The sequence below is a fragment of the Hibiscus syriacus genome, unplaced genomic scaffold, assembly GCF_006381635.1.
Source record: "Hibiscus syriacus cultivar Baekdansim isolate YM2019G1 unplaced genomic scaffold, ASM638163v2 tig00117005_pilon, whole genome shotgun sequence".
In the NCBI taxonomy this organism is placed as follows: domain Eukaryota; kingdom Viridiplantae; phylum Streptophyta; class Magnoliopsida; order Malvales; family Malvaceae; genus Hibiscus; species Hibiscus syriacus.
In genome coordinates this window covers 1,011,634-1,030,585 of record NW_024063519.1, presented here as the reverse complement: position 1 = coordinate 1,030,585, position 18,952 = coordinate 1,011,634, and the positions used below count along the sequence as shown (strand labels likewise).

General features: G+C 34.7%; 4 protein-coding genes and 1 pseudogene across 4 annotated transcripts; 1 reads left to right on the top strand and 4 right to left on the bottom strand.

Moving 5' to 3' along the window:
- The first annotated feature begins 1,991 nt into the window (after positions 1-1,991).
- LOC120194902 (developmentally-regulated G-protein 2-like) lies at positions 1,992-6,392 on the top strand. The gene is made up of 12 exons (XM_039197074.1): positions 1,992-2,071; positions 2,512-2,589; positions 2,762-2,829; positions 3,327-3,403; positions 3,770-3,950; positions 4,141-4,197; positions 4,295-4,369; positions 4,588-4,707; positions 4,807-4,977; positions 5,452-5,565; positions 5,669-5,839; positions 5,994-6,392. Exons 2-12 carry the CDS (start codon positions 2,520-2,522, stop codon positions 6,087-6,089), a joined length of 1,200 nt encoding a protein of 399 aa, XP_039053005.1. The 5' UTR covers positions 1,992-2,071; positions 2,512-2,519; the 3' UTR covers positions 6,090-6,392.
- A 1,212-nt stretch (positions 6,393-7,604) lies between these two features.
- On the bottom strand, positions 7,605-9,090 carry LOC120194894 (annotated as a pseudogene).
- A 1,025-nt stretch (positions 9,091-10,115) lies between these two features.
- LOC120194984 (GDSL esterase/lipase 5-like) lies at positions 10,116-12,672 on the bottom strand. Its single transcript, XM_039197133.1, has 5 exons — positions 12,396-12,672; positions 12,131-12,252; positions 11,260-11,490; positions 10,890-11,145; positions 10,116-10,420 (listed from the first exon to the last, which is right to left on the bottom strand). The coding sequence occupies exons 1-5, from the start codon at positions 12,655-12,657 to the stop codon at positions 10,173-10,175; spliced, it is 1,119 nt and encodes a 372-aa protein (XP_039053064.1). The 5' UTR covers positions 12,658-12,672; the 3' UTR covers positions 10,116-10,172.
- A 3,159-nt stretch (positions 12,673-15,831) lies between these two features.
- On the bottom strand, positions 15,832-17,108 carry LOC120194922. Its single transcript, XM_039197090.1, has 3 exons — positions 16,406-17,108; positions 15,993-16,082; positions 15,832-15,910 (listed from the first exon to the last, which is right to left on the bottom strand). Exons 1-3 carry the CDS (start codon positions 16,961-16,963, stop codon positions 15,848-15,850), a joined length of 711 nt encoding a protein of 236 aa, XP_039053021.1. The 5' UTR covers positions 16,964-17,108; the 3' UTR covers positions 15,832-15,847.
- A 952-nt stretch (positions 17,109-18,060) lies between these two features.
- On the bottom strand, positions 18,061-18,495 carry LOC120195035. The gene has a single exon (XM_039197173.1). The coding sequence runs from the start codon at positions 18,493-18,495 to the stop codon at positions 18,061-18,063; it is 435 nt and encodes a 144-aa protein (XP_039053104.1).
- Between the last annotated feature and the right edge of the window lie 457 nt (positions 18,496-18,952).

Genomic DNA, 18,952 nt, shown 5'->3' with positions numbered 1-18,952 from the left:
TGTCTTGATTATGGACGACATCTATTGTGCGACACCAGACGGTGTTCCATGGTGTATTCTTTTCGTTGACGACATTGTCCTAGTTGCTGAAACAAAAACTGTGTTGAATAGTAGAATGTCTACCTGGAAAACTGCTTTGGAAGAAAAAGATCTAAGGATCAATATCGAAAAGACAGAGTATTTATGTTTAAACTTCAGTGGGAACCAGAATGATGAAGATGTAGAAGTATGCATATAAGGACACGTTCTCCCATCAAAGGATTGTTTCAAGTACCTAGGATTTATGATACATAAAGATGGGGTATAGATGATGACGTTACACACCGTATAAAGGCGGGATGGCTAAAGTAGAGGGCTGCTACTGGAGTTTTGTGTGACAAGAAGGTGCCTCTAAAACTAAAGGGAAAATTTTATAGAATGACAATAAGACCAGCGCTGCTGTATGGATCAAAATGTTGGACAATCAAGAAGGATCACGTAAGGAGGATAGAGTCCGCAGAAATGAGAATGCTTCGATGGGCATGTGGTAGGACTCGGTGGGACATGACACCAAACTCTACAATTAGGATGTCCTTGGGCGTGGTGCATGTATCCGAAAAATTGAGGGAGGGAAGACTATGGTGGTTCGGGCATGTCCTTAGGCGATAATCGTCGGAAGCGGTCAGGAGGGTAGAGTCGATTACAGTCGACGGTGCTAGAAGGAGAGGACGACCAAGGAGGAAGTGGGTAGACTGCTTGAGAGCTGATTTGAAGGATTTAGCCCTTACCGAAGACATGACCTCTGATAGAAAAGTATGGAGACTTAAGACCAGAGTAGCCGAGTAGTGTGGGTCACAACCATAGGGTGTATCATCTCTGTCTTCTTTGTAATACCTTTATATAGTAATTTCCAGGACTTCTACTTTTTATACGTTTTTGTCATTGGAATTTATGAAGGCTTAGAACTAGAGTAGAAGAGTAGTGTTGCCTTAGTTTAGGTTTTAACCCATTTGACTTTATTCCTTCTCGTAGCTTGCTATCGCTGACTTCTGTGTATCATTCTCTTCATGTTTTCTCTTTTTAAATTTAGCCAGGTCTTACGTTTCTGTCTATATGCAGAGATTTTTATGCAGGGATTTATTTGCAGGGATAACTTCGCATTACAAACGCGCATATGAAGACTGCATAAGCAGGTTGTTCAACTATGTATTTATATATTTATTTATACATGCATTGTATTGTATCTTTATTTTAAATTTTCTGACTGCCGGAGGTCTTCCACGAAAGCTGCTCTCAACCTGGCGTTGGGAGCAGCTTACTATACTACCTCCCCTTACCCCATCGTATATGGGAATAGGATTTTGTTGTTGTTGTATCATTATTTTGGATAATTGCAAAAATTTATTATCCAAAAGGAAGTAAATAGCCAAAACAGAGAAATAAGTCGCAGCATATTCAAACTATTCCCCAGTCACCTATACCTATCATATAGTCTGAATATAAGTGGGAATAATTCGGTGGAATTTATTAAATATTTTGAACCGTTCATTTTAGTTCAGTTTGGTCTTGAATTTTCTATATTAACTTTTAGTTTCAATTTTTTAATTCATTTTGACAAAATTTAAATAAATTCATTTTATGTTTTTTTATATTTGATAATATTTTTCTAAAATATTAAAAAATAATAATTTTGAAACAAATAAAAATAATTACTATTTTTTATATAATAAAATAAAATTATATTTATTATTTGAAATATAAAATTTTTTATATTATAAAAAATTAAATTAATTTAGTTTCGTTTAGATAATTGCAATTTTTAGATTTATAATCTATAAGCCATCTAAACACATAATCGATACTGGGTATGGTACTTGTAAATCAGCAAATACCCACAACTCAGGATATTGTGGCCCAGAAAGCAAATGTGCTTTCCTTCAATATTATATTGGGCTTTTCAAATCAAGTACATTATTTTTTAAAATATTTTTTGAGACTTAAAAGCCCTGTTATTGTCTGCTTCAACTTTCCCTTCTCTCCTCTTTCTTCCTCTTTCAGCTGTTGAGTGGAGATCGCGTTTCACACAGTTCCGGTGAGTCATTCATTAAACATATCTCCTCTCAAAAACTTCTTTCACTACTATTTCAATGTTTCTACTTTTCTAATATCAACTTGATTTTATTCGGGTATGATCTACCATTAATTTCTATCCCCCCTCATTATTTAATTTGATATTGAGTGATATCGGGGAAAAAACAAGATAGGGTAATTGAATTACTTTCAACTTTATCAAGTTTCCCATCATTTTCTCACCAACCAATCACGGTCCCTTCTTTGGTTTTCGTTCCAAAGTGTTCTGCTTTCGTCTCGTGTTGTAATCGGGTTCTGTCCGAAGATTACCTTTCCTTTCAATGTGCACTGGTTTTTTAGGAATATGTATTTATGTTAGAGTTTAGCCAATTTCACTTATTCTTAGTCTATAGGAATCTATAATTACAGTTTTGGAAGCTAAATCCGTGCCCTTGAAATCAGGAAAAAAGATGGGTATTGTTGAGAGGATAAAAGAAATTGAAGCCGAGATGGCTCGAACCCAGAAAAATAAGGCCACAGGTATGTGTTCATATCTCTTTACATGCGTAAGTGCTTGTATATGTTAACTGCTTTTGCTTTTTACCTCATTCCAAAAATCTTTTTATTTCTTGTATTTGATAAATTTTTTTATCTTCTGGAGAGAAACGGAATCTGGTAACTATTATTTCGTTAATATTTACTGAATGCGCAGAGTACCATCTTGGTCAGCTCAAGGCAAAGATTGCAAAGCTAAGGACACAATTACTAGAGCCACCGAAAGTATGAATATTTCTTATCTAAACATGAATAGATTGTAACCGTTTAAAATATGCATATGGTCAACACATTTTTGGATTTCCTTCAAATTCTTCTTTGCCTCCTTTTAATGTGTTTGTGCATACAAAGTGTTACAATCAATCTTTATGTTTTGTAAACAATTCCGAAGTGTCGAATGAAATATCAGCTTCCTGTCATTTTAACAATTTAAATTGCTGAAGCTTGTAGCTTTGATTTTCCACTTTCTACTTTCTAGGTGGGTCGATCTCTTTCTACATTAACTTACCCATATCTAACATGCTCAAACGAGTTTTCCTTTTTTTTGCTGGGGTGGCTAGATATTGAATATGATATATTCTGAGTGATCCAAGTGATTATGTTGTTCATTTCCCGGCTGGTTAACTGTTGTAATTGCAGTACTTTTTCTTTACACTTGTCGTGCAGTATTCTTTATCTCCCCCCCCCCCCCTTTTAAAGCTGCTTTTTGAATCTATTATCAGGGTTCTAGTGGAGGTGGAGATGGTTTTGAAGTTACAAAATTTGGTCATGGACGTGTTGCACTAATAGGATTTCCAAGGTCTGCACCTTTATCATTTGAGTGAATGTGTCTTAATTTTTTTAAATAAGTTATTAAGAACTATTGGTAGCTCATGTGTTTGCAAAAGTCGAAGCCTGGTCTACAGTAAGATGATTTTGATTTTTTTTCACTTGGGATAAATAATATAGTGATGATATCACTCTACTGCCAGTACCTTCATTCTGCCATCCTTCTCTAGCCTACTCACTCTATCTACTGGCACAACTGTGTAGGAAAATATATGTTGTGCTTTCTGTACAGACATGCATTTGTAAGAAAATACATACTTACAGACATGCTTTTATACTCTATGTTGACGTTGTTCTTTAAAAAGGTGGCTAACTATTGTGTTGTAATGTAATGCAGTGTGGGGAAATCAACCCTTTTAACCATGTTAACTGGAACACATTCAGAAGCTGCATCTTATGAGTTCACAACACTTACATGCATTCCTGGTATCATACATTACAATGATACTAAGATTCAACTGCTGGATCTTCCTGGAATTATTGAAGGTGCTTCTGAAGGCAAAGGGCGTGGGAGGCAGGTATAATTTTGCAGCTTCTAGTTTTACCCTGTGATATGGGTTTCCATTTCTTGGTATAAAACAATCGTTGCCAAATGAGGTAACTGATAAATGTTGTTTGTACCTATGATCTGTTCTCTCCATTCTTATGCTTAGTTTAGATGAATAGTTTCTTGAATTTAAGATTACTTATAGACTGTTCATTTCTCAGGTTATTGCTGTTGCTAAGTCATCGGATCTTGTTCTTATGGTTCTTGATGCCTCTAAAGTAAGTATCTATGTCAAAGTAGTAGTTTTTTGAATTCAAAATTTTTTGGGAGACTTCTCTTACCTTATGCCTTTGTAATCTGATATGAAAACTCCAGAGTGAGGGTCATCGCCAAATATTAACCAAGGAACTGGAAGCTGTGGGTTTGCGTTTAAACAAGAGACCACCTCAAGTAAGTTCATTGCTATCGTTGTCTATGTGGATCATTATTCATTCGTTAGGCATCTCTATGTTTTAAAATATCCTAAAGAAAATGAATAATTTTCATATCACAACAGTTTAACATTAACTAGTTCAAATCGTATGAAAATTCTGATTTATTAGTATTATTATTTTACAAATTTTCAATTTTGCATTATTGATGTGTCCTTCATGTTGGGTTTCTTGCAGATATATTTCAAAAAGAAAAAAACTGGGGGAATCTCATTCAATAGTACATTACCTTTAACTCATGTGGATGAGAAACTCTGTTATCAAATTTTACATGAATACAAAATTCACAATGCAGAGGTATGGAGTCTCATAACGATTAAACTTCTCATTTGATTTTATTAATTCTTCCAAATGGTGTTTTCTTATTCTGAGGTATTCCTGGTGGACACTTTTCAGGTTCTATTTCGTGAGGATGCCACAGTGGATGATCTTATAGATGTCATTGAAGGAAACCGCAAATACATTAAGTGTGTTTATGTTTACAACAAGATAGATGTCATTGGTATTGATGATGTGGATAAGTTAGCTCGGCAACCTAATTCTGTTGTAATAAGCTGCAATCTGAAGGCATGTTCTATCTTTTTTAAAATTGTTAATGACTTTTGGCAATACTAAATAATATGGAATGGAAGTTAAGGGGCATGCTAATAAAATATGGGGCACTCTTTTCCTCCTTCCAATATTCGTTGAGTTACTTATGTAGCATGACGGTTATGAAGGGGGTTTTAACAAGGCTCTTTTTCTTATAAAAAAAGGGGTATGCGAATAGTTTTAAAATGCAAGAATCTTCGGTGACTTGATTAGAACAAAATGACATTTGATACAATCTGATACTTCATTTGTGTCTTCATGTTTTTATGAAGTTCTATGTTCGTTCCCTATTAAAATGAAAGTAAAATGCTGTCTACTATACATCTGTCTACTATACATCAAGAACACAATGCCGAGCAGGAATTAGTTGTAGACATATATTACTTGTCAGTTTTTTACTTGATGCATGTAGTTTGAGAAGCATAACCTATATGCATGTCGCTTGTGCAGCTGAATTTGGATAGATTACTTTCAAAGATGTGGGAAGAGATGGGGCTTGTTCGAGTATATACAAAGCCCCAAGGGCAGCAACCTGATTTCAGCGATCCTGTGGTCCTTTCTACTGTATGTCACATATGTTCTCGTCATTGCATTTAACTGTAATATTTTGTGCTGCTAAATTAATGCTGGAAGTTCACTGACTATTTTTTTTCTTTGCATGAGATAGGATCGGGGTGGCTGCTCGGTGGAAGATTTCTGCAATCACATTCATAGAAGTTTGATAAAGGATGTCAAATATGTTCTGGTCTGGGGCACAAGTGCAAGGCACTTCCCTCAACATTGTGGCCTTAGCCATGCTCTGCAGGATGAAGATGTTGTTCAGATTGTCAAGAAAAAGGTAATATAAACTGTAAACTCATGTTCGTAGTAATCTGATTGTTCTGAATGGCTTTGCAATATTTCATTCCAACATAACTTGCTTGGCTGGGGGCATGGGACTGTATTTTTAATGACAAACGAAATTGAAACAAGATGGATATGGACTTTTACAGGAAAAAGATGAAGGAGGGAGAGGCCGCTTCAAATCACATTCGACAGCCCCTGCACGGATATCTGATAGAGAGAAAAAGGCTCCATTGAAGACCTAACATGAGAAGATCTGTCAGCATGAAGCCTCTAGAGTTACCCTTTTTTTCTGTTGTATTTTAAGTAATATCATCTATTAGGTAGCTGTATTTTGATATACACTTGGATGCAATTTTTGGTCTTTTACACTACAATCCAGTTCTCTGGAAAAAAAATTGACAATCTTCAGGCAGAAGGCAGAGGTTGTAAGCTTCAAAGGTGATTTGTCTTGTTTTCTGTTATTATGTTATAAAGACTACGGAAATCTCTGCAAGAAACTAGTGTCTTGTTGCTCGGAGGCTTATTTATTTGAACAATTAACAAGTAATTATGCTACATGATACGGGATCCAATCAATGATACACGCTTCAAATAACACTTTCAGGTTATAAGGCCCGTCCGGTAATATTGGGTGTTCCACTCTGAGTGAACTAGGCGATCTGCTTGGTGGCCTTGTCAGAAAAATGGTTACCATCTAAGAACGAATATTCTGTAGGATCTGAACATAATCCGTATTTTGCCATACCAAAGCTAGGAATACCTCTGTACGGACCACTTACACAACGTGCTATTTTTGCCACCTTTAATAAACAGCTTTGGAGAAAAAGGCCATGGTTTCTGCATCGCCTAGTTCCCGACTCAACAGCCTTGCCCCACCTTGAAATAACTCAACTGAGTTTTCAAATCTATCATCCGGATTTGAATTAAGAAAGCAATTTCTAAATGATCAAGAACCATAGAAGTTGAAATATATAGAACAAATTTGAAGACATCTTGGCCTATGTTAAGATTATTTATTGTTTAAGCATTAGCAATTAGCCGCACTAATTATTCATAAGTTTCAGACAAGGCACGGGCTCCAGCTGAAGCAAAGTCGACCTCATGAGTAAATTTGCATATTCGGCTGCAAGAATAATTGGCGAGAACACTAAGATCACACTCATACAGTCATATACTTCCACTACAAAAGAGGGAAAATCAGTAATTTTGTGTCCCCCCCGATGAAGTCTGGAATTAAACGGCCATTAGAAAACCTTCCAGTGGGGTACTTGAAGAAGGTTTCACCATATGGATAATAATTTGACCGACCACTTGTGTTAATGTAGTCACTTTTACCAGGATCAAACACTGAATCTCCAAACACAAACAAGGCGGTATGGCTTTTTGGCAGACTACGGCTGCATACATAGAACGAGCAGAAAAAGGAAGAAACACAACAACTTCCTTAACCTCGCCATTCTTATGTCACACTCTTTATTTTGCATGAAATTTATATAAGTTGCCTTCTTCCTACACGAAGGAAGATTCAGTCCTAATAGATGCTACAAATTTCCTATTATTGAACAGATTCAAAGGATGGGAAATTGTTTGGTTCTATGTTTGGCGGCAAATTCCATGGATTAAAGTTTTGTGCTGACTTCATTTGCAGATGTACGTTAAAGGGGATTTATCTCGTCTTCCTTTTTATCTTGTACACATTATGAAATCTCCCCAAAACCAAGTAGCTTCTTTTTCTAAGGCTTTGTTTATTGGAACAACAAAGAAGTAATTGAGACTTGGATCAAATCAATGATCATGCTTGAAACGATGCTTTCAGATTGTAAGGCCCCGTAATAGTGGGTGTTCCACTCCACATGAGCTCCGCAATCTGCTCATTGGCGTTGTCGGAAAGATGACCAGAGTCAAAGAACACATATTCACTAGGATCCGAACATAATTCATATTCTGCCACAACCCTCCTTCCGCCGCAGCTGTCGATTCCCCTGTATGGACCGCTTCCACAACATGCTATATTTCCTTCCTTGAAACCTTGAAAAAAAAAGTAGCTGTAACTTGCGTTTTGGGGACCATTGATGAGTACTAAAATAACGTCACATAGCTTGATGCATACCATATTTATGGGGATTGTTCAGCCTTTCACCAAAAGAAATATTCAAATAATGCATCGAGTATTTAAATTCAGCTAGTTTGATCTCCAATTCTTCAAGGGCTTTAGGCAGAGCTGCATCGTTCAGTGTAGCGAGTTCATTAACTGGTTCAAAGCAGGAACCGTTGTTTCCAGGTACAAGTGCTTTAAGGGAAGGTATACATCCCAATGTCCCCATGTTCAGAAACCCAAATTTCCTTCCTCCACTCTTATGTATTCCCTGGATTGGAACATCATCAAAATTAGATATACATGGAGTTGGAGTTGGTTCATGGATCTTAGCATCTATAACTAGAAACACTTGGAAGTATATGTAACTTACTTGGATTGTCTCGGTTAGATTGCCGATTACCATTCCGACGTATTCTTGTTTGGAGAATGTTTCAAGTACCGTGGAGTTTGAGGTGAAAGGTAGTGTGTAATCATTGGCTCCCACGTTGAATAAATAAACGGCTCTGGAGAAGAAGGCCATGGTCTCAACACCTTTGCCACTTTCTTGAAGTAACGTAACTGAGTCTTCAAATCTATCACCTGGATTTGAATTGATCAGAAATTTGTAAATGATGAAGAAACCAACGTCCAACAATAACCTCATAAATTTATTGTTTAAGCAATAGCAATTAGCCATACAAATCCTTGATAAGTTTCAGACAGAGCACCAGCTCCAGCTGAAGCAAAATTCGTCCCATAAATAAATTGATGATTTCCAGGTTGAAGATACGGCGGAATTAGTGGTAAATTTGCGTACGTGGCTGTAAGAAAAATTAACCAGAACACTAAGACACACGCACAATTTAACTACAAAAAGCGACCCCCCCCAAAAAAAAAAGATTGAGGAATTTGTGTTATACCAATGAAGTCTGAAATTAAACGACCGTCAGAGAACCTGCCAGTGGGGTGGTGGAAGAAGGTTTAACCGTACGGATAAAAATTTGCCCGACCAATCGTGCCGACGTAGTTATTATTTCCAGGATCAAAGAGTGAATCCCCAAAGACAAACAAGGCGGTAAGATTCTTTTGCAGACTACGGCTGCATACGAGGTTGATGGAACTTGAAATGAAAGAAAGCAACACAGGAACAACCTTAAACTGGCCATTCTTTTATGTCGTACTGTTGGATTTTCTTTCAATCACCCAATAAACACACAGAACAGGTGAAGGAAATAATGAAGAAACAATACAATTCAACTAAACCAGTCATGGAACACTGTCGTATCAGTGTAAAAAGCAATATTAACTAATACAACACGACTGCCATAGCCACATAATTCAACACGTACTCTTTACGGTTCGCATGATATTTATAATATAGTTGCCTGCTTCCTATGATATCGTCGAAATTTCCCCCGCGCAACTGGATTTTGAATTTTCAATTCTTACAGTTCTTAGCCGATAAAAAAAATGAACTTTATATTTGGCTGACTTTTCAATTCTAATAATCTGGGTTTCGAGGTTTGAAGGTCATTAATAGTCAAGAGTTGCAACTCTCAAAATTGTCCAAAGCTTGGCACCGATTCACCGAATCAGATCTAAGGCTGCCATAAACACTTCAAGGCAAACCAAGAAGTGAGGAACAAAGTGATGCACACTATATGTAAGTGATCTATATATATTTAATTATTGGATAATTATGTTATGCAAACAAGAAGTATTGGATAATTATAGATAGGCAGAAGGCATGCAGCGTCTGGAGGCCCCCATTGTTTTGGTTTTTAATTTTATATTTAGTCCTTGTCAATTCTAAAATTACTTAAATTAAGCCTTGATCCCTTCAAAATTTTCTAGTTCCACTTGATTCAGTTAAGGATATGCTCCATTGCAGAGTAGATCCAAAGCCCTGCCAACCCCCCTAAAATAGTTAAATTTTAACCCTTTAAATAATGGTAAAAATATATTTTGACTCTCATGAATAATAAAAATTAAAATTGATCGACTCCCTACAATAATAGTCCTTAATTAATTGGTTAATGGTAAATTATCATTGAGTATTTGAATGTAAACAATACATGAATCTAACTTCATGATATATATGACCAATGGAGTGGAAAATGGTGAATTTGGCAAATAAGTATGAAAAGGACGCAAAATACTTACCAAAGTGGGTGGCCATTTTTTTATGAAATGAACGCTATGCTTTATATATAGAATCATATAGTATGTGTCATAGCCAAAATTAGCATTAATGAATGTGAAATAGGTTCTTCATATTGTAAGGTCCAACATCATGAGAAATGCCTGTTTTTCCACCCCACATTTGATCTGCCAATTGTTTGTAGATCCTTTCGGTGAGATGGTAAGAATCCCAAAACACGTAATCTTTTGGATTCTTACAAAGTTGGAACTCCTTTACTCTCCTTTTCCCCCCACAGCTGAATGCTCCTCGGTACTCCCCACTTCCACAACAAGCCGTCTCCCCTTCCTTGAAACCTTCATCACACAAAAACCAAAATATTTTCCACCCAATGTTAATTGCAATTCTCTATATTTCGTTTAAATCGGTAAGAAAAAGTTTCTCGAGAAACAAACATGTACTTCCATTGCCATGTTTGGCAGTGTCTTTATATACTGTGGAATCAAACTATCATAGTAAAAAAAATTACTCGGCTCTTTACGAAGAACCTTTTAGAAAAGGTTTCCAAATTAAGCTCTCAAGCTTCGCAAGATCTCGAGGTTTCAAATAAGCTGCCAAAATATGCCTTTTTACCTTTTGACCAATCATCATATCTTTTAGAAAATGTTCAAACTTTTAAAATACATAATTATGAAAAGCATAGATTTATGTTAATTAATGGTCCCCCGAAAGTGTCAAGTTCGTTAAAAATGAAGGGTAAAAAACTATAGTTAGTAATGAGCAATATTCTTTCTTTTAATTTGCATGCGCTAGTCCCGTACTTACCATATTTAGAAGGATGTCTCATTCTCTGCCTGAGATTAGCGTTCAAGTCAAAAAGTGAATACTTGAAACCCTTGAATCGCTTCTCTAACTCAAAGAGGAGCTTCGAAAGAGCTATGTTATGTAATGTTGCAAGTCTCGATGCTTCCTCCAAGCAGCTTCCATTGTTATCGGTCTTGATTATCCTCATCCCCGGCACACAACCTAGTTCCGGTAAGTTGATGAAGGCAAATTTCCGACCTCCTCTTCTATATATTTCCTGTCAATTTAAACATAAAATAATTTTAAGGCAAAAAGAAAGCCAAGGTTCTTGTAGTCTTCGGTGGATTTTGGACAACATCTAGCGTATGCAATTGAGACATGAACGGCTTACTTGAATGACAGTTGTAAGGTTGCCGATTACCATCCCAACATATGTGGAGTGATTGTAGTTGTTTAAGATCGTTGAATTAATCAAGAAAGGGCTCGTGTAATCATTTGTTCCGATGCTAAACAAGTGTACACCTCTTGATATTGTTGCCTCAGCTTCCTCCTCCCCTAATTCATGTCTAAACCACCTCGCCACCCTGTTGTAGTTGCTTAGTTGTGTTTTAAGGTCGATGACCTGGAAATTGAGTAACCCAATTTTCAAAAGAGAACACAGAGAACTTTTTTTTTTTTTCTTACAAAATCTATGGTAATTCGTTTGACACATCATTGAGCCTCTAAGCTAGCCTCCAAGTTGACTTTTCAATTATATATTGTGCAATAAATTTTGGTGGTTTGATGTTTTTGGTGAAGATTGGACAGGGTATCAATAAGTTTCTTTGGGCCTCACTCACTCGATGTTTGACAAATCGGAGGAGATATACATTAGTGGACCCTAAGCCAGTGGGTGCATCCAGCCGATTCAAGTGGCTTCCTCAGTTACCATCCAATCAAACTATTTATTTCAAATCCAAAAAACTTATTCAATGAATGCATTACCCATGCTCCATACAATGTCTTTTCTCCTGTTTTTTCCTTTTTCTTTTTTACTTCTCTTTCTGTTCTACTTCTTATGGTAAAATTTTGAAGATAATGGAAAGGTGGAATCAAAGGCAGCTTTGCACGTTAATCAAAGATAACGAGAGAGAGAAATAACCATAAATTGGTGCTTAAAAGGAAAAAATACGTTAATTTAAGATTGATATATGCAATTTGATTCCAATAATATGAACATTAAAGAATGAAAGAGGAAGTTTAAGGAAGAAGATAAGACGTACAAATCCTTGAAACGTGTCAGCAAGAGCACCAGCTCCAGAAGAAGCAAAATTGACCCCTTGGTAATATTGTCGAAAACCCGGTTGCAGAAATGGTGGAATCAAAGGCAACTTTGCACGTTCAGCTACAACAGAAAAACAACAGATAATATACGAACAACACAACCAAGATGAGACAAGAAAGAAGATCATGTTAGGCAAAAAGAACATGCGTTGGTTAACCAAACAACAAAAAGAAATAGCAAAAAAAAAAAATCGATATTCTCACCAATAAAGTCGGATATCAAACGGCCATCGGAGAACCTACCGGTAGGGAACTTGAAATAAGTGAGACCGTAAGGCCAGAAATTAGCTTGGTCAAGAGTCGAGGTGTTTATGTAGTTGTTGTTCCCGGCATCCAGAAATGAATCACCGAAGATGAAGAACGGCACGTGCTTCTTTTGCTGCGGCTGGGATTTCCCTCTGCAACATGTGGCGTTAATGAAGAAAACGTACAAGATGATGATGAAGAAGGAGCTGAGTCTCGCCATGGTTTAGGTTCTCCTCCCCTGTGGCTTGGCTTCATGAATCCCACAGTTTCCCTCTTAAAAACATATCGACTTTGTCTCCATTTCTTATGTGAAAATGACTAAACCACAAATATCCAATTACGTCTAGGGGTGTTTAAAATTCGGTTTTAATCGAATTAATCGATCGAACTGAATTAGTTTAATTAATTCGGTCGGTCACCAAATTAATTCGGTCGGGGAACGATTAAGGATATTTTTAGAATTCGGTTAATGGTTAATTCGGTTCGAAATCGGTTAATTAACCGAATTAACCTTTAAATATAATTATATTAAGAGGCCCAATCTATTTAAAATCCATTTAAAACCCAAATCAATATTAATTAATTAAAATAATATCAAAACTAAATACAAAATGTTTGAATCAAATTAATTAGATATTATTTATAATTAGATATTATTTAAATTAATTGTAAATTGTTTTTTTAATTAAAAAAATATTAAATTCTAAAATTCTAAAAAAATTTCGGTTAATTCGAAAATTAACCGAAATTTATTCGGTTTGGTTAATATTTTCGAAAAAAAATTCGGTTCAATTAACGGTTAAAGAAAAAAAAATTCGGTTAATTCAAAAATAGTAGTTCAGTCGGTTCGACTACCGAACTAACCAAATGAACACCCCTAATTGCGCTGTGTAGGTGTTGCAATGGTGGACCAAAAATTTCAAATATTTTCCAAACTCATACCTATGTTGGCATTTGATTAATGGTGCGGACAAAAGATATAACAAAATTTTCACATTACAATCATGATTTTGCTACTTTATGAATTACGAGCTACTCTTAGGTAAAAAAAATAATAAAAAAAGACGGGTTCTTGAAGAAAGATGCCAGCGTCGATTTTTGACTAATGAAAGAATTTAATACCTCGAATAAATTGATGTTCAAGCCATTCATGTTTATACATGGTTTGGGGGTTTTCAATTAAAGAGAGTCTTCGATTTTATTTATTTAATATGAATTCTGTAAGTCGCATCCATGTTATGAAAGAGACAACAGGATCTTTTAAAATTAAAACAATACTCCGCGTTTAAAGGATTTCGAAAAGTAAACTCATATTTTATTTAATTTTAAATTAAAAATTATTATTTTTTAATATTTTTGGGATTTTTCAGATTTTAAGTATTATTTTTTTGTTAATTGTAAATGAATTTAATCATATTAATTCTTATGCACTCGTGAGCTAAAGAGCAGCTCTTATTCGTCTCTTTCATTCTAAATTTAAATATTATAAATTCTTTCATTATTTATAAATATAAATTATAGCGTTCAGTACAATTGGACTACAAAAATGGTTCGTTTTAAGCGAGAAAGCAATGCCGTTGCAGACAAGCTGGCTTCAATGAGCAGACGGCATTCCATTGGGTCGTTTTTACCGAGGCCCAATGGAAGGAGCTTCCAGTTAGTCCTCACTGCTGTTTTGTTTAAATAAAAAAAATATTTATAATGAATTTAATTCCATCGATAATCTTTTAGAGCAATGCAATATAAGATTATAGAACAAATTAAATTTTTTATTTTATGTCGTCAAAGGAAAAGAGTCAATTCAAGAGTTTTATATTAAGATACAATTATATAATAATTTGAAATATAAATAAAACACTTTCATTTAAAAAAAATTATTCATTTTTGAAGGAGTTAAAAATGTAAATTTATTGGGCCAAAACCACTTCAAGCCCTCTTTGAATGTCACCATGGCATTATGCTCAAGCACTGATCCACAATGAAACGGTAAACTTGGTCCAATATAATAGGCGGACTAATTATTTAGTCAAATATGGTACTAGATTTTTATTTATTTATTTTAGAAACTACAATATTTGTTACGGTGATTTGGAACTTGTTATGTGAGCATTACAAGTATCAATAAAATATATTTTCTTATTTGAATTTGACACTCTGACCTAACAAAACCTAATAAGAAAAATTATATTTTATTAAAATTTATCACTTCGATGTGACGAGTTTAAATAAAATATTATTTAAGTAAACTCGTCATGTATACGTGATGAGTTTAACAAATACCGTAACATTTATTATAGATCCCAAATTAATTTTAAAGAGGGCTTAATAGACTAATTTTTTAGCCCCATCACTTATTGGGCCAATTTTGACCATCTTATGAAACAATCTCTCGAATTTCATCTTAAAAGGCAGGCTTAATACAAAATAAGTGTCTAAAGAATGTTTCAAAAAATATTTTTGTGTCTAAAGAATTTTTTCGTTAAAAATAGGTGCCTAAAATTTTCTTCGTTACACTTTTAGGTGTCTACCATTAAAAACTCATTAAGTGACATGTGTTACGTCCAGATTTTTTCAAAATAAGATATTATTTAATTTTTTAAAATATAAACGTGATACGTGTCACTTAACGAATTTTTTTAACAGTAGACACTTAAAATTGTAACGAAGAAAACTTTAGACATCTTAGCGAAAAATTCTTTAGGCCCAAAATTAATTTTGAGTAAGTTTAGGCATTTATTTTTTATATTAAGCCTAAAAGGTAATGTGTTTTCTAAGTCCAAGGCGGGAGTTATATATTAACACTTAAACTGAATTTGTCTTGGATTATAAATTGAATTCTATTATTGTTAATTTATATTATATATAATTGTTTTATTGTGTTTTTCATGACTCAATTCGACATTGTTTTAGTTTATAAAAGATTAAATGATTATTATTTTTAAATGAAAATAAATATCATTAGTATGATAATTTTATATGATTTTAAATAAAACAATTATAATTTATTATATAAACTAAATACTTAAGGCCGCATATGATATTTTATATAAAATGTTGGCTTTATCCATTTATAATTCAATTTAATTTACTTTTTTATAAGAAGGATGAATAAAATTTATTTAAGATTAATCTCTAACTTTAATATCAATCAAAATTAAAATAATATTTATTTTCAATACGCAAGACTCAATTTACTTTTCAACCGTTGCATGAATGCAATCTTAATTAAACCTCCCTATAAATTATTTTCCACGATAACATCTTCTGACTTGATTCCTTCAATATGCTCAACGTTTTTCTTGGTTTAATATAATATATACATATTATCCAAATAACAACAAATTGCATATAAATGTACTTTTTAGAAGGAAAAAGAAAAAAATTCATATTAATAAAGTTTCCGATTTCCTCTATAGGTAGATAGCCAAAGAACATTTCTTGAGGAAGGATTTGGAACCATCAGAAAAAGATGCCTGCAAAGTCGAGTTTTTTTTTTTTACAAAAATGTATCAAAGAGAGCTTCGTGATTAATTGCGGTGAAATGAGAAAACTTACAAGGAGATCTTTAGCTGTTTTGTTTATGTAAACTTCATTTAGGAATGCCAAGTCCCTATACTCGAAGCTCATGTCACAATCCAGGACAACCTGTAATCAGGGACGGACGTAAGATTTTATGTTGGAGGTGAACCTAAATTTAAGGGGATGAAATAAAATTCTAAGGGAGACGAACTAAAATTATAGGAGGGTGAAATAGAATTTCAATAGAAAATACATATAAACATTTTAAAATATATTATAATTTAAAATTTTTAAAACCCCCACCCACCCTGCCGGTCCATCCATCAGAATCGCACTATATTTAAGCTGATATCAAAATTATCCAACACTGCAAAGCATTTCAGTGCCTTGAGAAGCAAGGAATTCATAAAGTAAAAGATCAACCACATGAAAGAGCACAAATTACAAACCTTGACCTTTGGCAAAGTGATGTGTAAAAAATGGAGGTTCACTTTAATGTCACCTGATAGTTTCATTGGAACAATGTTCTGCCCCTGCTGGTCTTGCAACCAATCCCCACTCAGAACCCGGCTGACATTCACACAAGGAATTAAAACCCTTGTTGTCAAACTGACATTTCTACTATGAGCAGGTTGAAAGAACCCGGGAACTCTAATGACAGCCATCGGGAGTCCTTCCGAGTGGAGTTGAAGCCTCGAAGGGCTGTACCTTAGGCTGATTTTGTTAGGATTGCTAGCGTTCAAGACCAAAGATGCAACAGCTGAGACAAACAAGGTTGAATTGGAATAAACATTCAACTGGTATGCATCTAATGTTACGGTTCGGACCGAAAACACTGGCTTTTGAGGCTTCAAAACGAACACGACCATCAATCCACCCAGCCCGACGGTGGAGACTATGACTAGAACATAAAGAGAGAGAAAGAAACAACATCTCCTGAGGAAACGCTCTTGTTTCAATGGTTGCCGGAGAGGTAAACAACCCGAGTCGTGCATTGGGGCATGCATGATAAAGCCTTCATTTTGGAATTATGTCGAACTTAATCCAACAGTTCAAGTTGTGATTTAACGTTTTGTTTATTGCAGTTGCTTCATGATTAAGAAGGAATTCGATGTTTTTCTTTTAACGGTAACATTCTATTATTCCTTCCTTAACGGGATTGGATACAAAGAAATGGTTCAAAAACTATAGATCAATCTCAAGTATATCCTTTCATTGAAGTTTCCTTCTTAAACAAAATTGCCAGAGCTGCCGTAGCAGATTGAAGTCAACATGTTCATTCCGTACACCCTCCCTCGTTGCTAATGGGCTGTACTTTTGCAGCCACTCATATGGACATTCACCAGACCCCTTCAAAGCTTTTCTTTAATTCTCTTTATTGGGTAAATACACTCCAGAACAAACTTAATTATGAGTGTAGTAATAAATGGATCACTTTTTTAAAATAAATTATAAATATATAATTCAATTCAAATATTATTATAAATATATCATTGGATTTAACAATAGTTTTAGTCCTCAAAATTTATACAGTCTATGAATTCTATCTTAATCTGAAGCAGTTTAATAGATTCAACCTATCATATTTAAACATTACATCATTTTAGCCCTTTTTTTCTTATAAATATTATATTATTTTTTAATATAATAATAATTTAACAGTAATTTGTTGCTATTTTATCACAAAGTACAATTATCTTACTATTGCTTGATCCGATTTACACGTTTACTTTGATAATATCACAAAAAAGATTAAATTAATAAAAAATTTAAATATGAAGAGTTAAATTTATTAAATTATTTTAAATTAATATAAAATTAATAGAATATATAATCTTTAAAGATAAAAATATTATTACATCAAATTACATTAGACATTTATTTTATTTTTAATGTAAAAATGATCTATTTATAATAATATTTTAATTAAATAATATATTCATAGTTTTTTTTAAACATTATAGCTGTTATTAAATCCGTAATTAAGTAACTTTGAGTTTAATTAAAAAAAATTTGGCCATTTTGTTTGTATTAAGGCAGGAAGGAGTCTTTGATAGTGGGATCCAGCAAAGCTGCCCCAGGTGGCCTAACTGATAGGACACGTTTAATGTACATAAGAAATGAATAAATTTGCAATGCTCCGCACATGCAAGAGAGAGAGAGAGAGAGAGTAGAAGACCGGATTTGGACAAAAAACCCAATGAGCAAGCGTATGGGCTGCCCAATTAGCATCGCGATTGACATAAAACACTTTGAGGTCTTTGTTAGCGTTCAACATCAAGCGGGTATCAGTAAGAAGTAAATCAATGGTTGAAGCGTCCTCTTTATTATTGACGAGCATGTTCACAATCGAGATCGCATCCCCTTCAATAGTGGCATTTGTCCAACCATTCTCCACGGTAAATTTGATTCTTTGTGTGAATGCTTCTACCTCAGTTGATTCTGCTGTGAAAGGTTGCTTAATTTGTTTGCATATACCACCTGTCACCAATCCGTTATGGTCTCTGACCACGATCCCAATAGCTGCGATTTGTTCCATTTGCTTACACGCCCCATCCACATTAATTTTTATTGCACTTGTGATGAGCTTTTTCCAGGTATGTCTTTTTGGCTACCTTGTGGGAGGGGGAGAGGTCTTCCATCGAAGTTTGCCTTGGTTAATTCGGCACAGAGGCTCTACGCTGATATGACAACCCCAAAATCGTTTTGCATTTCATTATCATAGACCCATTTGTTTCTCCTATTCCACACATTCCATAACAACGTAATCAGTCTGGAGAAACCCTCGATGCCTAGCCGAGCTCTTACCCATTCGAACCATTCTTTGCAAGAGCTTCCTTGCCATTTTATGATTACCTCCACAAGGCCGGAGATTCTCATGACTGCCTTAGTTTTGTTACAATCCTCGAGCGCATGATGTAAGCTTTCTGTCTCCTCGGAGCACATGGGGCATAATCCTTCGGCTGGTTGAGCTTGTCTCAACTTTCCTCCTGTAG

What these genes read in the sequence shown, in the direction of transcription:
- LOC120194902 (XM_039197074.1), top strand. Translation starts at nt 2,520, where the DNA reads ATGGGTATTGTTGAGAGGATAAAAGAAATTGAAGCCGAGATGGCTCGA. An exon ending in TAATAAGCTGCAATCTGAAG is followed by an intron (nt 4,978 to 5,451) that starts GCATGTTCTATC and finishes TCGCTTGTGCAG; the next exon opens with CTGAATTTGGATAGATTACT. An exon ending in TTCAGATTGTCAAGAAAAAG is followed by an intron (nt 5,840 to 5,993) that starts GTAATATAAACT and finishes GGACTTTTACAG; the next exon opens with GAAAAAGATGAAGGAGGGAG.
- LOC120194984 (XM_039197133.1), bottom strand. Translation starts at nt 12,657, where the DNA reads ATGGCGAGACTCAGCTCCTTCTTCATCATCATCTTGTACGTTTTCTTC. An exon ending in CTGACACGTTTCAAGGATTT is followed by an intron (nt 11,491 to 12,130) that starts GTACGTCTTATC and finishes CTCAATTTCCAG; the next exon opens with GTCATCGACCTTAAAACACA. An exon ending in ACCTTACAACTGTCATTCAA is followed by an intron (nt 11,146 to 11,259) that starts GTAAGCCGTTCA and finishes TTAAATTGACAG; the next exon opens with GAAATATATAGAAGAGGAGG.
- LOC120194922 (XM_039197090.1), bottom strand. Translation starts at nt 16,963, where the DNA reads ATGCATGCCCCAATGCACGACTCGGGTTGTTTACCTCTCCGGCAACCA. An exon ending in TCACTTTGCCAAAGGTCAAG is followed by an intron (nt 16,083 to 16,405) that starts GTTTGTAATTTG and finishes CCCTGATTACAG; the next exon opens with GTTGTCCTGGATTGTGACAT. An exon ending in AAACAGCTAAAGATCTCCTT is followed by an intron (nt 15,911 to 15,992) that starts GTAAGTTTTCTC and finishes TCGACTTTGCAG; the next exon opens with GCATCTTTTTCTGATGGTTC.
- LOC120195035 (XM_039197173.1), bottom strand. Translation starts at nt 18,495, where the DNA reads ATGGAACAAATCGCAGCTATTGGGATCGTGGTCAGAGACCATAACGGA.